We start from the raw sequence: 19,801 nt of genomic DNA on the forward strand, positions 1-19,801 counted from the left end.
GGTAAACGTGGAAGGTAGGGTAGAGAGATAACACTCCCCCTCCACTCTTTAAATCCCTCATTAATGGAATTGGCTCTGAAATGGCACTTATGGAGAAATATTCTGCTAAACAATGCTCAAAAAAGGTCCCCAGAATAAAAATATACCCAGTCTTCGTTGTTTTTTTTTCTTAAGATACGACCTTTTTGCCATTGGCGCAACAAATTTTGAAAGTGGTACCACATATTTGTTTTCAGCGCTTGTTATATATTTTTATGTTTCTATCTTTTACCGTAATATTAAATAATCCTGTGCTAAATGAAAATAGGACTCTTAAATTATATTTTGTTTGGAAGCTTTTTTATCTCTTAATTTTTCTTCAGTTTTGCCGTATTGTTGAATAAATCTTCGTCATATGAAAATTGGATCCAATTGGACCAGAATTTATCGAACTTTTTGCGGGAATGCGTGCACAACAAATTTGTTCTAATTTTTCTCTGGCACAGCGAGTGCTTGATCTAGAAATCTACTTGTCAGCGTTTCATATTTGGAAGAAGTGTTTTCAAAGTTTTTGTTTTCCAAAATATTTTCCAAAAAATCACTTTTATATGTCTCATTTACTATAAAAGTTGTCTTTAAATCTTTCATTAAATGGGCGTACTTGACCATATGTGTCTCATCAATACCCCTATGGAATGGCATGCCCTCCCCTGCCATTATTTAAGTGGATTTTTTGGGGTAATAAATTCTTTGTGTGTCCCAAGTCTCCTCCAATTAGAACATCTACTGCAAGAAAAGGAACTAAGCATACTTTTACTGTTTTTCTTAGGATCGTTTCGTCATCCTTTGTAATTTCTATTCTAACCCAAGCTAATGAGCATGGGTGCTTATCTCCATAATAACATAATGTTGTGAGCGTATCTCTGTTGTCTACCTCCATTTTCTTAATTAGGTCAGTTCACACGTATGTTTGGTTAATGCAATAATCAATTGCCATTTCAACAAATTTTCCATTCAATTTTCAAGAAATCTTATGCGACTGTACAAGCACATTTTTTTTTTTAATTTTATGAGCCGCAGCTAATGCTATCATTTTATAGGTTTTTTGATCATCTTTATTGGGGTAGCTTCTAGCAAAATACTTTGTCGTACCACAGATATAGCAAGTTAATTCTTCTTGTTTGGGCTTAATGTACGTTTTGGTCTATGTAATATTGTTTTTTTTATTATACTCTCTATATTGGAATTTCTTTGTATCCGCTACTTCATTTGTTGTTTCGGTCCGCTTATCCGCTAACTCTGCCGCTTTGCTTATTTCTGGGTTCTTTTCTTTTAAATGTAATTTCAATTCTCTGTGGGTATTTTGTAAAAATTGATTCATCGTAAATCTTTGGTCCATTTCCTTAATCTTTTTTTTCAGTCCTTCGGAACCTTCTAACATGGTGCATTCACCTGATTCTAATCATTTTTCTTGTAGAACTGTCAGTCTTTATCCATATTTTCGCTGTACTCTGTATTCATTCAGTCTGTATTCCGTCTTCAAGTTTCTAAATATCTTTTTGTTTCGTTTCTGAACTTTTGGCGAAAATGTTCCAAAGATAATTTCAATCACCTAATAGTCGCTTCTTTTAATGTTTGATAGTCGTTCGCGTACTGTCTTGACAATGTCAAAAATGAAGTTTGTGCCTTCTAATTTAGCTTGGGTTGTATTATATTTAACCATGGTTCCTCCAGCGACCAGTTCAATTAGGCAATTGTTTCAAAATTAGAAATAAATAAGTATATATGTTTATTTTCTCTCATCGGCTGGAACTTTGCGGCGTACATTATATTTATTGTTGATAATTGTTGTTGCGTCTGGGAATTTCTTCTTGTAATCATTCCCATCAATACTTTCTTTTCCTCTTTATCTGCCTCCTCCTTTATTCTTCTGCTATTCTACCGGTCTCCTCAGTAGAAAACCAGGTTTGTATTTGTACCACATTTCATATTCAAAAACGTGGTGGGATTCTCTTTTGGTAGGTCCTTCCTGTTGCAAACCCCATGGAGAACGTGGTCTCATTTCTTTTTGGCGGTTAGTTCCACGACACATCGAAGAGGGGGGCTCCAGACCAATTGAATAGGGGGACATACGGATAAATTGGCTCAGAACATAGAAGCAATACGACAACAAGGGATGTATGCCTTTTTTACAAAATTGTATGGGACCTTGCAACACTGTGTGACTAATTTTCAAACCCTTTGTCTTGTAAACATATTTTCACTTAGTTTTATATAGGCTAATTTCCAATTCCTTATTGTTTTTGGATTGATCAGACCCTGTTTTTGGGAATTCATCTTAGAACATAAATCCTTCTAGAATTTTAGAGTTTGGCCGTATTTTCACTTAGTCTTAATATAGACTAATTTTCGATTCCTTATTATTTTTGGATTGATTAAATTTGGGAATTCGTCTTAGGCAAAAACTCCTTTTAGAGTTTTATAGTTTTGCCGTATTTTCACTTTGTTTTAATATTCAGTAAAATGCAAATTATATTTTTACCTTGTAATGTCATAGGAGGTTTGGAGCCCTACTATTTCCAATTTCTTCTCATTTTGAGTTTTGTTTGATTATTTATTGTAATTTCTGTTCGATTTTGGTTTCATTTATTTATGTAAGCTGACATTTGATAGTTTTAGCCTTGGAGAATATTGGATTTTATTTTCCGCTTATTTTTGGTTTAATGGAGTTCTTTACCTTTATTTAAAAATCTATTTTGTGTAAAAAGTTTTTTTCAATTTTTTTTCCAACTTGGAGTAGACATCTTTTAGTGGTTTTGAAAGAAAGGTAGGCTTGGTCCCGGTAGGAAGCGTTACAACTGAGAAATGTTACCACGAAAGTTGAATTTTTAATTCTTTTTAAATTCATTTCCAGATTGATCTAATGCTGCAATAGTCAAATAAAAATATTTACAAAAAATTTATCATTTATACATAAGATCAATAAGTTAAGAACACTAAATTAAAAAAAAGTATAATTGAAATTAATAGAATTAAGAAAAACAAAAAAAATGAAACTCTTGATTCATAAAAAACGGAATTTATAGACTAATTCTGAAAAATAAAAATTAAAGTCTTTTTATCTCTTAAAAAAAAAAGAAAATGAAATGTACATTTCTTCAAAAAAGTCCATTTTAGCCCTCCTTGTCACCTAGTCGAAACCCAGAGTTCTCCCAGAGAGTTTGGTGCAGACTAGAGTCCCCTTGCTGTGATTGCCTACCGGTCGGAGCGGAGACCCATTCGGACTGAGCGGAACCTCACAGCAAGGAGGGTGGATGGCATTGAACTTTACCCATTTTTATCCTTAATCATCAATCTGAAGAGTTATAGTTTTGCTATTATTACATATTGTTTTAAAATTTTGTCTGACATAAATAGTAAAGCCAAATCTATATTCATCTCTAGAAAACCGAGATTATTTAGAAAAAACTCTTCTCTTCGACCATGAAAGAGAATGTTTTAACCAAAAACGCAAAAAAATTAATTTAAAAACGCAACATCTCCACAAACACAGTTTTTTCAAAAAAAGTAAAGAGCTGCATTAAACCAAAGATGAATTGAAATAAGTTCTAGGAATTTACAAGCCTAAAACTACCATAAATCACTATCAATAAATAAATCAAACCCAAAACAGGCACAGACTACAAGAAATAACAAAATCAAACTCAAATTAATGACCCTTGTGTCTTCTCAGGACAAGAACCTAATTTGCATTTTGCTGAATACAAAATACATTTTAAACATTATCTCCATCAATGTATGCTAAACCGTCAATCCCCATTCATTTATTCTTTCAGTTATCCTAGTTATGAATGTGATTTCTTTTTTTTGCGGGTGATTGTGTTTGTTTTATGTGAAACAAAAAAACACACAGATTGGATAAAAATTATTTTCAGTTTAAATATCTTTTAAATTAATCATGGATGCAACGTCAGATACAACCGAGTAATGAAAGGATTCCAGCCCATATTAACCGAAAATTTAAAAGCACAGTTAAAAAAAAATTAACAAAAACTGTCGAGTGAGAAATAATTGTCATTTGAAGCTAATTCAGGAATATTAACTGTTATTTCAATTAATTCTAATATTAAACGCTTATTGAAAAAACAAATCTACGGATATCTTGAAAAAAAAGCCAAAAAGCTCTTAAAAACAATTTGTCGGATTGTATAAATACATAGAAAAATAACTAAACCTAGTTAATTGATGTCGATGATTGTTGGAGCTATGTTAATCAAATTGGGTCTATTTTAATATATACCTGTATCTGACTGATACTAAACGAAGCGGATGTTTAATCGTTTCTTAATTTTTTACTCATTTTCTAGGTTTTCATTTGTAGAAACTGAAAAAGACCCTAACGAATGGGAGCCTAGCCAGTCAACAGTTCTTGAACTTGTGATCTCATTTTGGTAAGCACAATAAACCATGAGAAAATCATTATGTAGATTAGAAATCAGTATCTTCGTGAGACCCATTTTTAGGGCGGGAAACCAAAGCAACGTATGATCTAGACTTAGTAAAGCCTTGGCCATTTAAGAGACTGTTTATGAGTATCAAGGTATGGAAAAGCTACAGTAACCATCCACCCCTCCCTGTCAATGGCAAGATCAGGTTGAAATATATAAGCGTAAATTTTAATTTTAAAGAAAATCCCTGGGAAACAGGATTTGATTTCAAAACTTAGTGTCATAACCCATTTTTTTTCAAGTGATTACCATTGGCCCTTCTTGGACTTAAAACAGTCAGGGCCAACTAAACCATCCAGTCAATCCAATAATTTTTTTAAAAAAAGGAACTGTTGAAGTCTATATTTTCATCGCTTTTCTTGTCGTTGTGACGGGTTTCTTCGGTTCTACCTTTAATAGATCATCTTAGATTATCATATTTTTCTTGTTAATGTCTCTCATAGAGCTTGTTTAAATACGCTGGAGACGCACCGCTCATGTAAAACTCGCTAAAACGTGATTTATTCCGTTTTTAAGGGAACCATGGACTTCCAGCCAAGAGTAATTACCAGAAAATTGGACTGGCTGTCTTAAAATTTTACTTCTCCGAAATTTTGTTCCTATTTTAGCCCTTGTTGATAGACGATCATCACCAAGTGTTAAAAATATCGTGACAAAGATCGGCCTAGGGTTGCACAAAGCCGCTATTGTTACTGCAAGTCCTCGGAACTTTCTATTGTATGGTTCTAAGCTTCAACCCTTCATTAAGACTTGGAAAGATGTATTAGTTCCCGTCCTATGCTGGCTTGGGGCCCATGGCTTTACCTTAGGCAATTGTAATGTAAATCATTTAAAAAATATGGGAACTCTAATTTCGAATGTTACAACTTTCAAAAAACAACTATCATTATGACATTATGACTGACAAATCATACACTTTGAACTGGGCTTGTTAGGATTTTAGAAACTGATTTCCCAAAGATAGGAAACAGGAAATTAGGGAATATAGAATTTGTTTACTCAGACAGGAAGGATAGGGTAAATTGGCAGGGAACAGAACTCACGACGAGTCTTGCTTAGGATTGGAAGGTATCAATACAAGAATGCTAGTCACTCATTTTAGGACTAAAAAGCGCAAATTGTCATTCGTAGTAGTATAAGTCCCTGTGTAATCGACAAATGGACATAGTAATGACTCAGGTGAATTGTACTTAAATCTACAGGAACAAATGAGAAGGATTCCAGCTCGAAATTCGCTATTTTTATTTGGGGATTTTAATCGCCAGACTCGTAGAAAAAGAGATAAATGGTATTCTAGCGTAGGTAAATTTGATTATACGGCAATATGGTGACTTTGGTGCAAGTTTATTTAGTAAAAAGTGATAATAGACTGCTAAAATTCAGTAGGCAAATCGTCATAGCTAATACAGTATTTATACATAAAATCGCCCATAATTAAAAATATGGTACTCAAACGATGGTAAGACGGCCAACCTTATTGAGTTGGTTATTTTAAATCGAAGACTGGCTGGATTAATACAGGATAATGGAATATATTATCAGTCAGGTATCAAAACAACTTCAGAACTTCTTTATTTTCCTCCAATACCCTTAGAACAAAAACAGATTAATGTATAAAAATCTTTTTTTGTTAATATTGAGTCAGTCAAAGCTAAACATTCAGTCTGAACATTTTGCAAGGGAGATACGACCTACTGAATTGAGAACACAAGAAGATATGTCGTTTTAAATTATTCAGATTATCATTAAAAAATGTAAAAATATCTTAATTCGTTCATCAAATGCTTAAAATGTTCAAAAAGAAAAAAAATAATTGGCAGTCAGCAAGTTTACTTTGCTTCTTTGCCAGCTAGCCATCTGTGCGCTCATAGTAAGACCAGGATTGAGGAGTTATATTGTGGTGTAATTCAAGGATATACTTCGTCTTGAGTGAATTTACCTGCAGTCTGTTATTGTATTGGCGTGGAACAACTTGTGGCTCCACTCTTCTGACTCTTTGACGAGGAGATGCCATTCCTGGTCGAATTCGAAGATGTGTTTGATGTTTCCATTATGGTAACAAAGAACTCCAAGGTTCCGTACCTTAGAAACACCAGCTTCTCTTCCAGGGCTTTTGGACTGAATGAAATTGACTGTGTTGTGATCCTTGAGAAAATTCATGATTCAGAACTTAGCAGCCGTATGATCTGTCTTACCGGGTCATCTTCATCTGGTTCTAAAGCTGGTATGGGAGATGTAGCTTATACTTCCAGATTTTCCTTTCCATACAGGCGTGATGGAGTCGCATTCTATTTTTATAATCAAATACTTTGGATAATAGTAACTTCATATTTGACAGTAAGCATATCCAGGGTGCTAGAGAGGGTGCAGTTTCTTTTTTGGTTATCACAGTAGTCGCACCACAAGATAAGAAATTTCTTTCCTATCTGAATCTCTCGTTCTATAAAATCCACAAAAACACTCGCAAACTCAGAGCTAGTTATTTCGCCTAGAGTTTTATCTCACATGTAACAATAGCCACTTTGTGTGCCTAGATCATAGAATGAAAAGTTGTGGTAGTACATAATTCCACCATTGCTCTTTGGAAGAAGTTACAAAGTCTACTGGTCTTGCGTATAGACACGAAAAACAACGCTAGCTGCAGTCTTGTCTTCATTTTTTGCATCACAAACCTTGTTTTTCAATGCAACATGTTGGTTCCATACTTCGTTGATAACGATTCCTGTTTCGTCTTCGGTGGAAAATCGAGTTATTTTCTGATGAAAGGTGTCATGGAACAGCCTTACACTTAGTGGTTTCTGCTTCTCTTTGCCGTAGCTTTCCTTATATAACGCATAAATTTCCGATTTGGACTTAAAGCTAAGTCCGAGATATAGTTTTGAAATATTTTCCAAGTAGTAAAGGTTGAGCAGCTTAGAAAAGCTGTCAAGCAATGTACTAAAAAACTGTTTCTTAGAGCTGCTGAGCTTCTCTTTTCCATCATTCCTGCCCCGAGATGTCGAATAAATATGCGGAGACCTATAGGTGCCATGTGCTGCCTGTCCCGTTTTCATCTTGTTTTGAACTTGTTTTTCTCTGAGCGAATACGTATTCAGTAAAGTTTTCTTACAAAAACGGGAAGTTGCATAAGACTGATCTTTAAAACTGTACTCTAAAGTTAAACTTCGTTTTAACTGTGTCCTGGCTTTTATGTTGTTGCATGCTGTTTATAGTGACAAGGCTTGGCACGTCTATTTTTTTTTTTTATGGACATTATCTATCGTACAAGATCCACTATACATTTTCTGTGTCTCTTTTTCTGTAAATTCGCTACAGTGATGTTGCGTGCTTTTCGGGTACTTAGTCGAGCGACACATCGGCTTCAGTTTAGCTCCTTTACGCTTAATCTGTTTCCACTCACCGTCTTCCTTTTTATAAGATATATAAGGTTTACCTTCTGTCTTAAGTCACTTATCCTTGTTGTGAATCCATATTGAACTGTCGCTTTTGATTTTCCAAAGATTCTTGAAAGTTGCTCTTGTGCCTTCTTCAATGGAACTAAAAAAGGGTGTGGTTGGAGCTTCTATTTCGTCTGTAACAGAACTCCGACAGCATACACTGATTAAGCAGTACAGCCGGTGCTGTGCTGTTTGAACAGCCTGTAATATCTTTGAGGAGAGCTAAGCTCCTACAATGTTTTGGCTTCTAGCCAGAACCTTAAGATGAAATGCACAGCAACAGCCTTCAATCCAGGCATAAATCACCTTTTCCACTGCACAAATAAACTTAACAGAGCAAGATTCATTCAAGATGGTGGTTCTGCTCCATAGCCTCAGTTTGAAATAGGTAAATATTAACATCTAGGAACATTAGTACTGAATGCTTTTCCTGGTCAGTTTGCTACTTGAACAAAGGAGAACAAAGCTGCTAACAAAATGTGTATAGAACACCAACCTTTAGGTATCGAATCACAAGCTCAAACTAGAAAAAAATAAAGTGAAGTCGGTTCCATATGACCGGAAAATTGTTTCCATTTGACCGATTTAGATACATTGTTCTGATTTTGGTCGCTAGGTGACTTTTTGAGTCAAGCTAGAATTTTTATCTTTAGGCTGACCTACGTCTCTTAGAACGAACAGTCTGGTGGGCGAAGTAATTTGTTTTACAATAAAACGGATATACGACCTTTGATATCCGATTGACAAAACTGATCACGATAAAATTGCTAAACATCTGGAAAATGCAGCCAGACGGCATAATAGTAAATAATTTTACTAGCAAGTTAAGAAATTGAGAGGGTTTATTTAATATGAACTTGTCTTAGAACAAGATGGGAACTAGGCAACAACTAATGACAATGAAAGATTTAAAGAGAGACCGTGACGTGTAGATAAAGCTACCAGAAATGGTATTGACAATAATGGAAAAGTTTTCGACTCTTTGGAAGTGAAGGAAGATTGAATTTGCTAGGATGAATTAGAGACAGTATTAAAAGAATTATTACAAATATACAGATTATTTACGTTAAAGTTTTTACTTTTTTAAAAGTAGAGTTAAGAAAGAGTCATACTCTTTGTCATACATACTTTCTCGTCAAAAACATACTTTAGTGTAAAGAGCAGGGCGTTGAGGAGGGGACAACCTCTTTCATATATGGAATAATTTATTTTCGTTTTGAGTCTTAATGTTGCTCCTTACTTTCAATAACAAAAACTTGTTTTTTTATATATTTAATTTATGCTAAGGATTGAGGATGAAGTGATTATGTTAAAAGTAGGAGAGCCAAGGGTAAGCATTTTTTTTTTTTTTACAGTGGAAAAAAATTTGGGAGATTAGGAAAACAAGGGTGTGAACCATAATTAAAATGCGGAAAGCTTCATTGATGATAGTGATCAAGCATTGTTCTGAAATGTGAGCGCTCTGATAGACGGAGGAGGATTTTATAAATGTTTTCCAGTGGAATCGTCCATGATTTCTTTTGGGAACTCATCTGACTGAATGTATTTAAACCTGTATGTATTTAACTGTGGGCTTGCGTTGTGTTAACTGGGCAAAGTCTACGGCTTGAGCTCAAAGGAAAGTACTTTTAATGTGTGAGACTAGATCTATAATAAAAGGGCTCTGATGAAACTTTTAAAGTTCTTTTCAAATGATTATAACTAATTGGTATGAAAATACACTTATCTAATGCACTAGTTCGTATGTTAGGCAGTTCTCAATGTGTGACCATCTGTTATGGTACTCACTATAGAAGCAAGATAATGAAAGTGTTCATTTTCCATTTCTGCAGCCGGGTACAAGGACTTGCTAACGTCAGTAATTTGGCGATTGTTCCGCGCATCATCCATGACCTTAAAAAATTAGCCTATTTTCCAAAGTGATGAGAGATTCTCCTGCGGAATTGAATTTTGAATTGAAGCTCTCAATGAAACAGAAGATTCTGCTATGAGACGTAAGACTTCACATATTTGATTTTGGTTAAAATGAGATGTTTGGTAGAGGTTTGAAAGTTAGTACAAAGCACATTTTTGTCCAATGTAAGAGTTTTATGCAGTAATATGTTTTATAGGAAATACCCGACAATCCACGTGTAAAATGCATAGTATCTCCTCTTTTTATTAAATTGGAAATTCCAAGTCGGTTTTGTTTTTGCTTAAAAAACAAAAATGGCCCTTTATATGATCATGCGAAAAAAATATACCAATAGATTATGCCCGGCTATTTTTTCTTCAGGCTCTGTTTGTATACCTTTTTCTAAGACTTGAGACAAGCAGGTAGTGGTGTTTTCCACTATTAGTAACAAATTTTTTGTTGAACTGAAGAAATTAAGTGAGCAACACAACCATTTTCACATAGATGAGTGCTAGGTTTGATTTAATAGGTTGATGGTCATTAAAAGCCTCGCTGCTGGTTTGTGTTATGTTCTACTTCGAGAGATCTTCAATTAATCTACTTCGAAGGTGGAACTGATAACTAAACTCTGTCAGTGAGCTACTTCCATTTTTCTTAGTTTTGTTAATAATTTTACATTTTTTTTTCTGTTTTAAAGTGATTTTTATCATTCCAGGTATCTAGTTGTATCTCAGAGTGAAATTTTGGTCTTTTTAACGACATTTTGGTATCAAATTAAGTCAGCGAGTATTCTGTCTCTTCCATTGCCATTAATTGTGCTCATCTGGGGAAGTTTATCTAACCCTAGACCTTCAAAAACATTTTGGATTACTCTTATGTTTTATGTTAAAGTAAGACTTATTTCTCTATTTGCTTTACATTTGTTTTTTATTACGAGTGAAATATTTTTTTTCTCTCTTGCTTTGTGTTTTTGCCGATTGAGAATAATAATGCTGTCCTTGCGTAGTTCTTGTCCTTTTTTTTCTTTTCTTTTATTTACACCTCCATGTGCATTTTTATATAAAGGGTACCAATCTTATCTATTTACATTTTATCTGTTAAAAAGAGCAACAATTGTATGTGCATTTATGCATAGTTTTTTTCTCAAAAACTGCTCCAAACTCGAAAACATCATGTCTATGAGCATATTTCAACTGTATAAATTACGTAATTTTTGCTTCTGGAGTCGTTGTATTGATTTTAATGTCTATGTCTTAGTATAACTAAGTTCATATTCGGGAACGAAGTATAAAATAATATTATTTAAAAAGGTGGTTTGAGCAGAGTCATGATGTCTAGATGACGAAAACTTATATTAAAAATTGCTGAAAATGAACAAACTGGACCCTCAATTGGGACAAGATCAAAAGGGCGACCAGAGAAATTTAAAACTCATAATGTGTGTAAATGAGCAGCATAAACCGTTAAACACGACAGGATTAATATGGCAGTTAGGGCAACGAAAAAATATATGAAGTAATGGTAAAGAAAAATGAAGAACAGAGGAATTTGGGATTAGAATTCCTGAGATAACGACAATTACAACGAGTCAAAAACGAAAGTAAAGAACGAAGAGGTATGTGGGTAAAAGACATATGACAACGAGAATCAGCTAAACAAAAGTAAAATTGAAGAAAAAAGGCGTTTTAAGTAGTTTCAAAATACCAAGAGAACAAAAATATCAATGAACAATTGCTGAAAAAGAACAAACTGGACTATCAAATGAGAAGTGACCAAGAGGATCACCTGAGAAATGTAAATTTACAGATGAAAATGAACAATTTAGACCATCAAATGTGACAAGACCAATCCGAGCAGCCAAGGTAAAGGGAACTGGAAGAATATCTGAGGTAATGGTAAACAAAAACGAAGAACAAAGAAATATGTGGTTAAAATATTTGCAAAAACGACAATTACAATCAGTCAAAACGAAATATAAGAATAAAGAAATATGCGACTAAAAGATAAGTGGTAGCGAGAGTTACAACGAGTCAAAACCGAAAGGGAACTACGAGAAAATCTGCAGGCAAAGGACAAGCCACAAAGAGGATCAAATTAAACCAGAAATGAAAGTGAGGAACAAATAAATATGTGGTTAGATGATATGTGTTCTTTTAGAAATCTTGTGAATCCACTTAATTAGATGAAGTTTTAAAATATTTGTCAGGATTAACCGTTTACATACACATTTTATATGAACTACAGGACTGAATAGTCACTGTACATTTTTTTTCAGACATCAAGTGAATCAATGAAGCTTTAAAATAATTGTCTGGATTAACTATTTCCACACACATTTATACGAACTACGTGATTGAATATTCACGTAGAACAAACTACGCGCCACCACGTAGCATCACTGCCTCCGAAAATTAGAAGTGAAATGCGTTGTTTTTAGATGATTTAAAATTGATTGAAAATTTGGAAGTTTATTTTATAGCAATTTGACCTTTATTTGCCCCTGTTATAATATTCGATTTTAAAAATTTAGTTTTTTTTTTGAAATTTTGAACTTTTACAACCATGACGTAGACGATTCTTATGAACATTGAAGAAGTTTAACAAATACTTCAAAAGTCTTTAGTTCAAGTCCCTGCCCTAACGTTCTTATTTTTACTTCAATATTTTTTTCTTCTTTTTTTAGACAGCTGTTTTTATCAAGTGTATTTTTCAATTTGACATTTTCCCTTGGAATGAAGTTGCCAAATTGAACAGTCCATTTTGGGGTCCTCGAATCCTTGGCATTGAGAAAAAGCCAGATTACGCTGATAGTGATCTAATTTTATTGCTCGTTTTATTCTTCCATAGGTAAGTTACTAAAGTTATTGTATCCTTAATGTCTTCTTAAAATGAAACTAGAAGGCCCGAACTTCTGCCCAAGTGAAGTGAGGTCCCTCTGAGGGTACCAAAGGCAAAAGCATGTTGGGGGCGCTTGTCTGTGCATATAAATAGATTGTCAGGTTTACTGACTCTTGAACATGCAACATTTAATTGTCCATGGGAAAAACAATCCGTATTCAGATCTATAGCTCATTATTCTAATGATGTGTCCCTATGTCCCGGTCGTCATTTATATTCCCAGTGTCCCGGTCGTCATTTGTGTCCCGGTATCCCAGTTTGTAATTTCTCTTTGAGTGTCCCGGTCGTCATTTATATTCCCTGTGTCCCGGTGTCCTGGTCGTCATTTGTGTCCCGGTCTGTAATTTCTATTCGAACAATCCCTGTGTCCCGATCGTCATTTGTATATCACGCCTGTGCCCCCGGCGTCCCCGTTGTAGTTGTGTCCCTATGTCCCAGTCGTCATTTATATTCCCTGTGTCCCGGTCGTGATTTGTGTCCGGGTGTCCCAGTCTGTAATTTCTCTTTGAGATTCCCTGTCGTCATTTATATTCCCTGTGTCCCGGTCGTCATTTGTGTCGCGGTATGTAATTTCTTCAGTTGACAAACATGACGTCAGTCGACAAACAACTTCATGACGCATACGGCTCAATCCTTATAATGACGTCAGTCGACACACAAATATGACGTCACTCGACACACACACACACAGACAACTTATAGTTTTTTTTTTCATTTTTAGTTTTTCTTTCTTAGTTTTTTTCTTTTTTCTTTTTTCTTTTTTCAAGTTTTTTCCTTTTTTCTTTTTAGTTTTTTTTTAGTTTTTACCTAATTTAGGTTTTATAATCTTTTCTTTTTCTAGTTTTTTTTTCTTTTTTAGTTTTTTCTTTTTAGTTTCTTTGTTTTTTCCTTTTAGTTTTTACCTATTTTTTATTATTTTTTTTCCCTTTAGTCTTATTTTTAGTTTTTTTTATTCTTTAGTTTTGTCTTTTTGTCTTTTTTTAGTTTTCATTTTTTATTTTTTAGTTTTTCCCTTTTTTTTTAGTTTTCCTTATGTTTTTTTTTGTTTTGTTTTTTTTTAGTTTTCCTTATATTTTTTTGGTTTTTTATTTTTTTTTTAGTTTTTCTTTTTTTAGTTTCTTCTTTTCTTTTTTTTCTTTTTTAGTTGTTTTCTTTTTTTAATTTTTTAGTTTTTTAATTTTTTCTCTTTATTTTTTTAGTTTTTTGCTTTTTTAGTTTTCTTTAATTTCATTTTATTTTCTTCTGTTTTTTTTATAAAAGATAATTTTTAATTCTTTTAAGTTTTTTTAGTTATTTTTTTTATAGAATGACGTCATACTTAGTGACAGACAGACATTGTAACGATAAAAATAGTGTAACAGATGGACACTGCATTTATATATATTATATATATATATATATATATATATATATATATATATATATATATATATATATATATATATATATATATATATATATATATATATATATATATATATATATATATATATATATATATATATATATATATATATATATATATATATATATATTTGCTTTGTTTTTTATGGTGTATGTTTATTTCTGTTTTTGTGATGTTGCATTGGTGATTTCTTTTTTCATATATATATATATATATATATATATATATATATATATATATATATATATATATATATATATCTATCTATATATATAAAAATAAGTTGTCTGTCTGTCTGTGGATGGATGGATCAGGTGACGTCACCTGAAAAAACTGGATCAGGTGACGTCAAAACTGAAAAAACTAAAAAAAGGCAAAAACTACAAAAAAAAACTAAAAACTAATAAAAAAAATAAAAAAGCTAAAAAACTAAAAAAACTAAAAAAAGGCAAAAACTACAAAAAAAACTAAAAACTAATAAAAAAGCTAAAAAACTAAAAAAACTAAAAAAAGGCAAAAACTACAAAAAAAACTAAAAACTAATAAAAAAAATAAAAAAGCTAAAAAACTAAAAAAACTAAAAAAACTAAAAAAAGGTAAAAAACTAAAAAAACTAAAAACTAAAAAAAACTAAAAAAAAAGGAAAAAACTGAAAAATAAGCTAAAATAAAGGTAAAAACCAATAAAAAACTAAAAAAAAAACTGAAAAAACTAAAAAAAGGCAAAAACTACAAAAAAAACTAAAAACTAATAAAAAAAGTAAAAAAGCTAAAAAACTAAAAAAACTAAAAAAACTAAAAAAAGGTAAAAAACTAAAAAAAATAAAAAATAAAAAACTAAAAAAACTAAAAAAAGGTAAAAAACTAAAAAAAATAAAAAATAAAAAAAAAATAAAAAAAAGGAAAAAACTGAAAAATAAGCTAAAATAAAGGTAAAAACCAATAAAAAACTAAAAAGAAAAAAAGGAAAAAACTAAAAAAAAATTTCATCTAAAAAACTAAAAAAAACTAAAAAAGGTAAAAACTAAAAGAACTAAAAAAGAAAAAAATAAATAACGAAACTCAAAGAGAAAGCGACCAGGACAAAAGGAATGTTCGATTAGCAATCACAAAAAAACTAAAAAGAAAAAAAAACTAAAAACTAATAAAAAAACTAAAAAATCTAAAAATCTAAATAAGCTAAAAAAGAAAAAAAAGGAAAAAAATAAAGGAGAAAAACAAAACTAAAAAATGAATGTATATACAGACCGGGACACCGGGATACAAATGACGACCGGGACACAGGGAATATAAATGACGACCGGGACACAGGGACACAACTACAACGGGGACACCGGGGGAAACAGGGGGATGTAAATGACGACCGGGACACCGGGACAGGGAATGGTCGATTAGCAATCACCATCAACAAAGCTCAAGGGCAATCATTAGAATCATGAGGTATAGATCTGAATACAGATTGTTTTCCCATGGACCATTATATGTTGCATGTTCAAGAGTCGGTAAACCTGACAATCTATTTATGTGCAAAGACAATGGGACAGCAAAGAATGTTGTATATTCGCAAGTTTTACGTAGTTAAAACCATATATATATATATATATATATATATATATATATATATATATATATATATATATATATATATATTCACAGGTGGGACATAGGGACACAACTACAATGGCGCGTAACTATTATGGCGCGTAACGACTTACGCGCGCGGGGGGGCTTGGGGGGGCGCGAAGCGCCCCCACCAACTAGGTGTTGGGGTGGCGCGAAGCGCCACCCCAACAGCTAGTCAAACGTATAAAAAACTGGGTCAAACGTATTTATCTCCTCCTAAATACCTCGCTCTTTATGCTAATGTATTTTTAGAACCCCTCATTGCGTAATAATCTCTGTTCGTTTTAAGTTTTAATGCTTCTCCTTACTTTCAATTGAAAAAAAAACTTTTTCATGTTTATATTTTCATTGTTTTTTTTTTTATAGTTATGCTAGAAAGTCCTGCGCCCTCTTCATTGAATTTCTCTTCCCCCATGAAATATTCCTCCAAGGAAAGATCCTCCCATATAGCCCCCTCCCCTGAACCCCACACCCAAGCCAAAAAAATCCCCCTGATAACGTCGGTACACTTCCCAGTAACCATTACTGTATGTAAACATTGGTCAAAGTTTGTAACTTGCAGCCCCTCCCCCAGGGACTTTGGGGGGTAATTCATCCCCAAAGACATAGTTATTATGGTTTTCGACTATGCGGAACAAAATGGCTATCTCAAAATTTTGATCCGTTGACTATGGCAAAAAACTGAGCGTGGGAGGGGGCCTAGGTGCCCTCCAATTTTTTTGGTCACTTAAAAAGGGCACTAGAACTTTTTATTTCCGTTAGAATGAGCCCTCTTGCAACACTCTAGGACCACTTGGTCGATACGATGACCCCTGGGAAAAAAAACAAATAAACACGCACCCGTGATTTGTCTTCTGGCAAAAAATACGAAATTCCACATTTTTGTAGATTGGACCTTGAAATTTTTTTATAGGGGTCTCTGATACACTGAATGCGAGGGTGTGATTTTCGTTAAGATCCTATGACTTTAAGGGGGTGTTACCCCCTATTTTCTAAAATAACGCAAATTTTCTGAGGCTCATAACTTTTGATGACGAAGACTAAATTTGATGAAACTTATATATTTAAAATCAGCATAAAAATTCGATTCTTTTGATGTAGTTATTGATATCGAAATTCCGTTTTTTAGAGTTTCGTTTACTATTGAGCCGGGTCGCTCCTTACTACAGTTCGTTACCACGAACTGTTTGATCAATCTCCCCCTTCACTGCCCTTAGGGCAAAAGTCGTAAGTTAGCCAATTCGTCCATTGTTTACATACAGTATATGATATTGATAAAGCCGGGCATGTTTGACCCTCACTTTCCAAATAGATGAAGTGCGCTCAGTGAACCTTTTAGTGAATTTGAAGAGGAGAGTTGAATTTGAATCAAAACATATTGAAGTGTATTAAATTATAACTTTCAGCCAAGACTTAAAGGGAAAGATAAATTGACAAAAAGGCAACATGTGCATGCTAATACTAATACCACTACTATTGCTAGTTATACTGCTACTACTACTAGTTCAACTATAACTTCTATTGCTACTTGGAAGGTTAAGATCAACTACTTGGAAGGTTAAGATCATAAAGATATAAATTTCAGGAAGTACATGAATGTATATTTTATCAAAAGGGAATATCGCATATTTCATATCAGTGGCTAACTGTTTTAAGTTGAAAATTCCAGGACTTAATGAGATTAATGATTAACTGACCAAAAGCCAATATGTTAATGCTACTACTACAATAGTGCATTCACTGTTAATACTGCTACTAGTCCTACAAGTAGTACTACTAGTACTAACACTACTTCTGTTACTGGTATTAAAACTATGCCCAAGGGCGTAAAGGTGAACCTTTCAGGAAATATTAAGGGGGAAGGTTAACTAAACCACATCACATCGTCTAAAGGCAGATTGTCAAAAAGACGTATCAACGACATCAAGGGAATGGTTTTGTATGTGAAGTTGAAACTGCCACAGCTTGTTGTGAGGAATATTGAACTAACCCAAAGACCTTTGCATTCTAACACTGATTCTACTCGTAATACTAGTACTATTACTTCGGCTACAGTCACTACTGCTATTACTGCTATTACTGCTACTACTACTACTACTGCAACTGAAGCAAAGGCCTCTTCTACTGGTATTACTGCTACTGCTACTACTATTACTACTGGTACTGCTACTACTACAAATAAAGCTAAGGATATTAAGGCGAAAATATTGAAACACTTTAAAGGTCTTATTAGGCATCAAAAGAACTTAGAGAATATTCAAATGATATTGAACCAAATTGAGACACACTATGCGCATACAGGTTGTCAAGAGTTTGTGTTGAAAATTCTTCATTGACGGTTATGGTACCAATTTGAAACTACGCAAGCTAAGGGTATGAAGGTGAAACTTTGAGGGTATATTTGGGTGGATGTACCTTTAAGCGGAGGTTGTGCCAGATTTTGTACTACCCAGAAGGCACTATGCGTATACTATTAAGACTACTACTACAATTTGTGTAATCAATGACGCTAAGAGTATTAAAAAAAAACTTTTAGAGAAAGTTTAGGAGGACTTTCAATTAAAAAAAATTTATATGCATGCAGGTTTTCTAAAGGACATATGAACAATATCATAGGTAGCGCAGCGCCTATCATAGATGGCAATATCATAGAAACTTTTAAAGGAACTAATTTGATTGGAAATTAAAAGTTCTAATAGCTTTTTAAGAGTCAAAAGGGATCAGAAGATAAGAAATCATCTTCCCAAGCCCATTAATTTTCCAAACACACCCAATCAAAATTTTGAGACAGCCATTTTCTTCAGCATAGTCGAACAATTCAGTAGGTAAATCTTCCATAGCTATGCAATTGTTCCATTATGCCTTAAAATTTAATTTTACTTTGAAACTAAATAAAAAGGAACTGTATATATGTTGGTTGTCAATAATAAATATCACCAATATCCTAAAAACGATTGAGCGCATTAGGTTTAAAGAATTCAAGGCAATAGTAGAAGGTAATAGTAGAAAAAAATTTTACATTAAAAAATAGTTTTTACAAAGTCAGATACAATGGCTGCAAAACTCTAGATCTAAAGTGTTGTGATAATGCGGTAATATATGGTGTAACTATCTTTATGTTTTTTATTTTTATAATTTGATCTAAGCCGCAATGGATTCATACTTGACTTATCAGATCAACTCCTTGTTCAGGTCAACCCTGATCTCTCCTTTGCTTAGCACTGACGTGAATATTAAAAAAAAAATTTTATTGAAATTTCAGCATAAACACCATAGTTAAGGGAGTTGGAAACGAAATTAAAATTAAGGGTAACCCCCAATTTACTATAAAGAACAAGAAGAGATTATACTAATTTTATAAATCAAAGTAAAAAGTGACCTGAAAAATCAGAATAAGCAAAACTTTGTCTATATATGATTGCTCACTCTGTTGCTCAATTCCTTCCCATACCCCGGTCGTCATTCTAAATTAATCACACCTGCGTTAAATCCAGGTCAGAACACAAAGATCGAGGGCTTATGGAGATGGAAGCTAAATCATGTATTGGGATGTACGTATATATTTGCGTATGATAATGTCTGCTTGTTTGTTTTCAACATCAGTCCATGTCTTCGTTTAAAAAAAAACTTTTAACTTAATCATCAAAATAATCCACGTTTGTTTGTGTTGTTAGACAAAGCACGATTGGAAAGTGTGTCATTAGACTTTATGACATTTTTTCTTATGCGTTATCACTAAAGGTGTCATTGTTTTAATTTCTAAGAGGAATATTCCCTATTTCATTTCACCCAAATTTGCGGTAAAACGAAATCTTCCACCAGACTGGGAAACAAGAGAAGAGTCAAGTAAATTTTCTTCATGAAATGATAACCTTCTTTGCTATTGCAAAAAAAAAAGTAGGAACACTTTGCGAGATAAGAGGAAAAAAATTCTGCAAAACTTTTTGAAAATTTCTGCAAGACAGATAAAACAGTATCAATTCTTTGACGACAGAAATAAATGGTAAATTCTTTAACAACGATTGTTTAAAGTAGCACCTCTCTTTTCTATTTGATCG

At 33.1% G+C, this 19,801-nt stretch overlaps 1 protein-coding gene across 2 annotated transcripts in view; it reads left to right on the top strand.

Moving 5' to 3' along the window:
- Positions 1–19,801, top strand: part of LOC136033812 (piezo-type mechanosensitive ion channel component-like) — a gene marked incomplete at its 3' end in the record, with an annotated part of 265,796 nt that overhangs the window by 203,939 nt on the left and 42,056 nt on the right. For both annotated transcript variants that reach the window (XM_065714725.1, XM_065714726.1), the window contains 3 exon segments: positions 4,347–4,430; positions 10,534–10,708; positions 12,502–12,665. In XM_065714725.1, the coding sequence (XP_065570797.1) occupies positions 4,347–4,430; positions 10,534–10,708; positions 12,502–12,665 (423 nt within the window).

The sequence above is a fragment of the Artemia franciscana genome, chromosome 12 (genome assembly GCF_032884065.1).
Source record: "Artemia franciscana chromosome 12, ASM3288406v1, whole genome shotgun sequence".
Lineage (NCBI taxonomy): Eukaryota > Metazoa > Arthropoda > Branchiopoda > Anostraca > Artemiidae > Artemia > Artemia franciscana.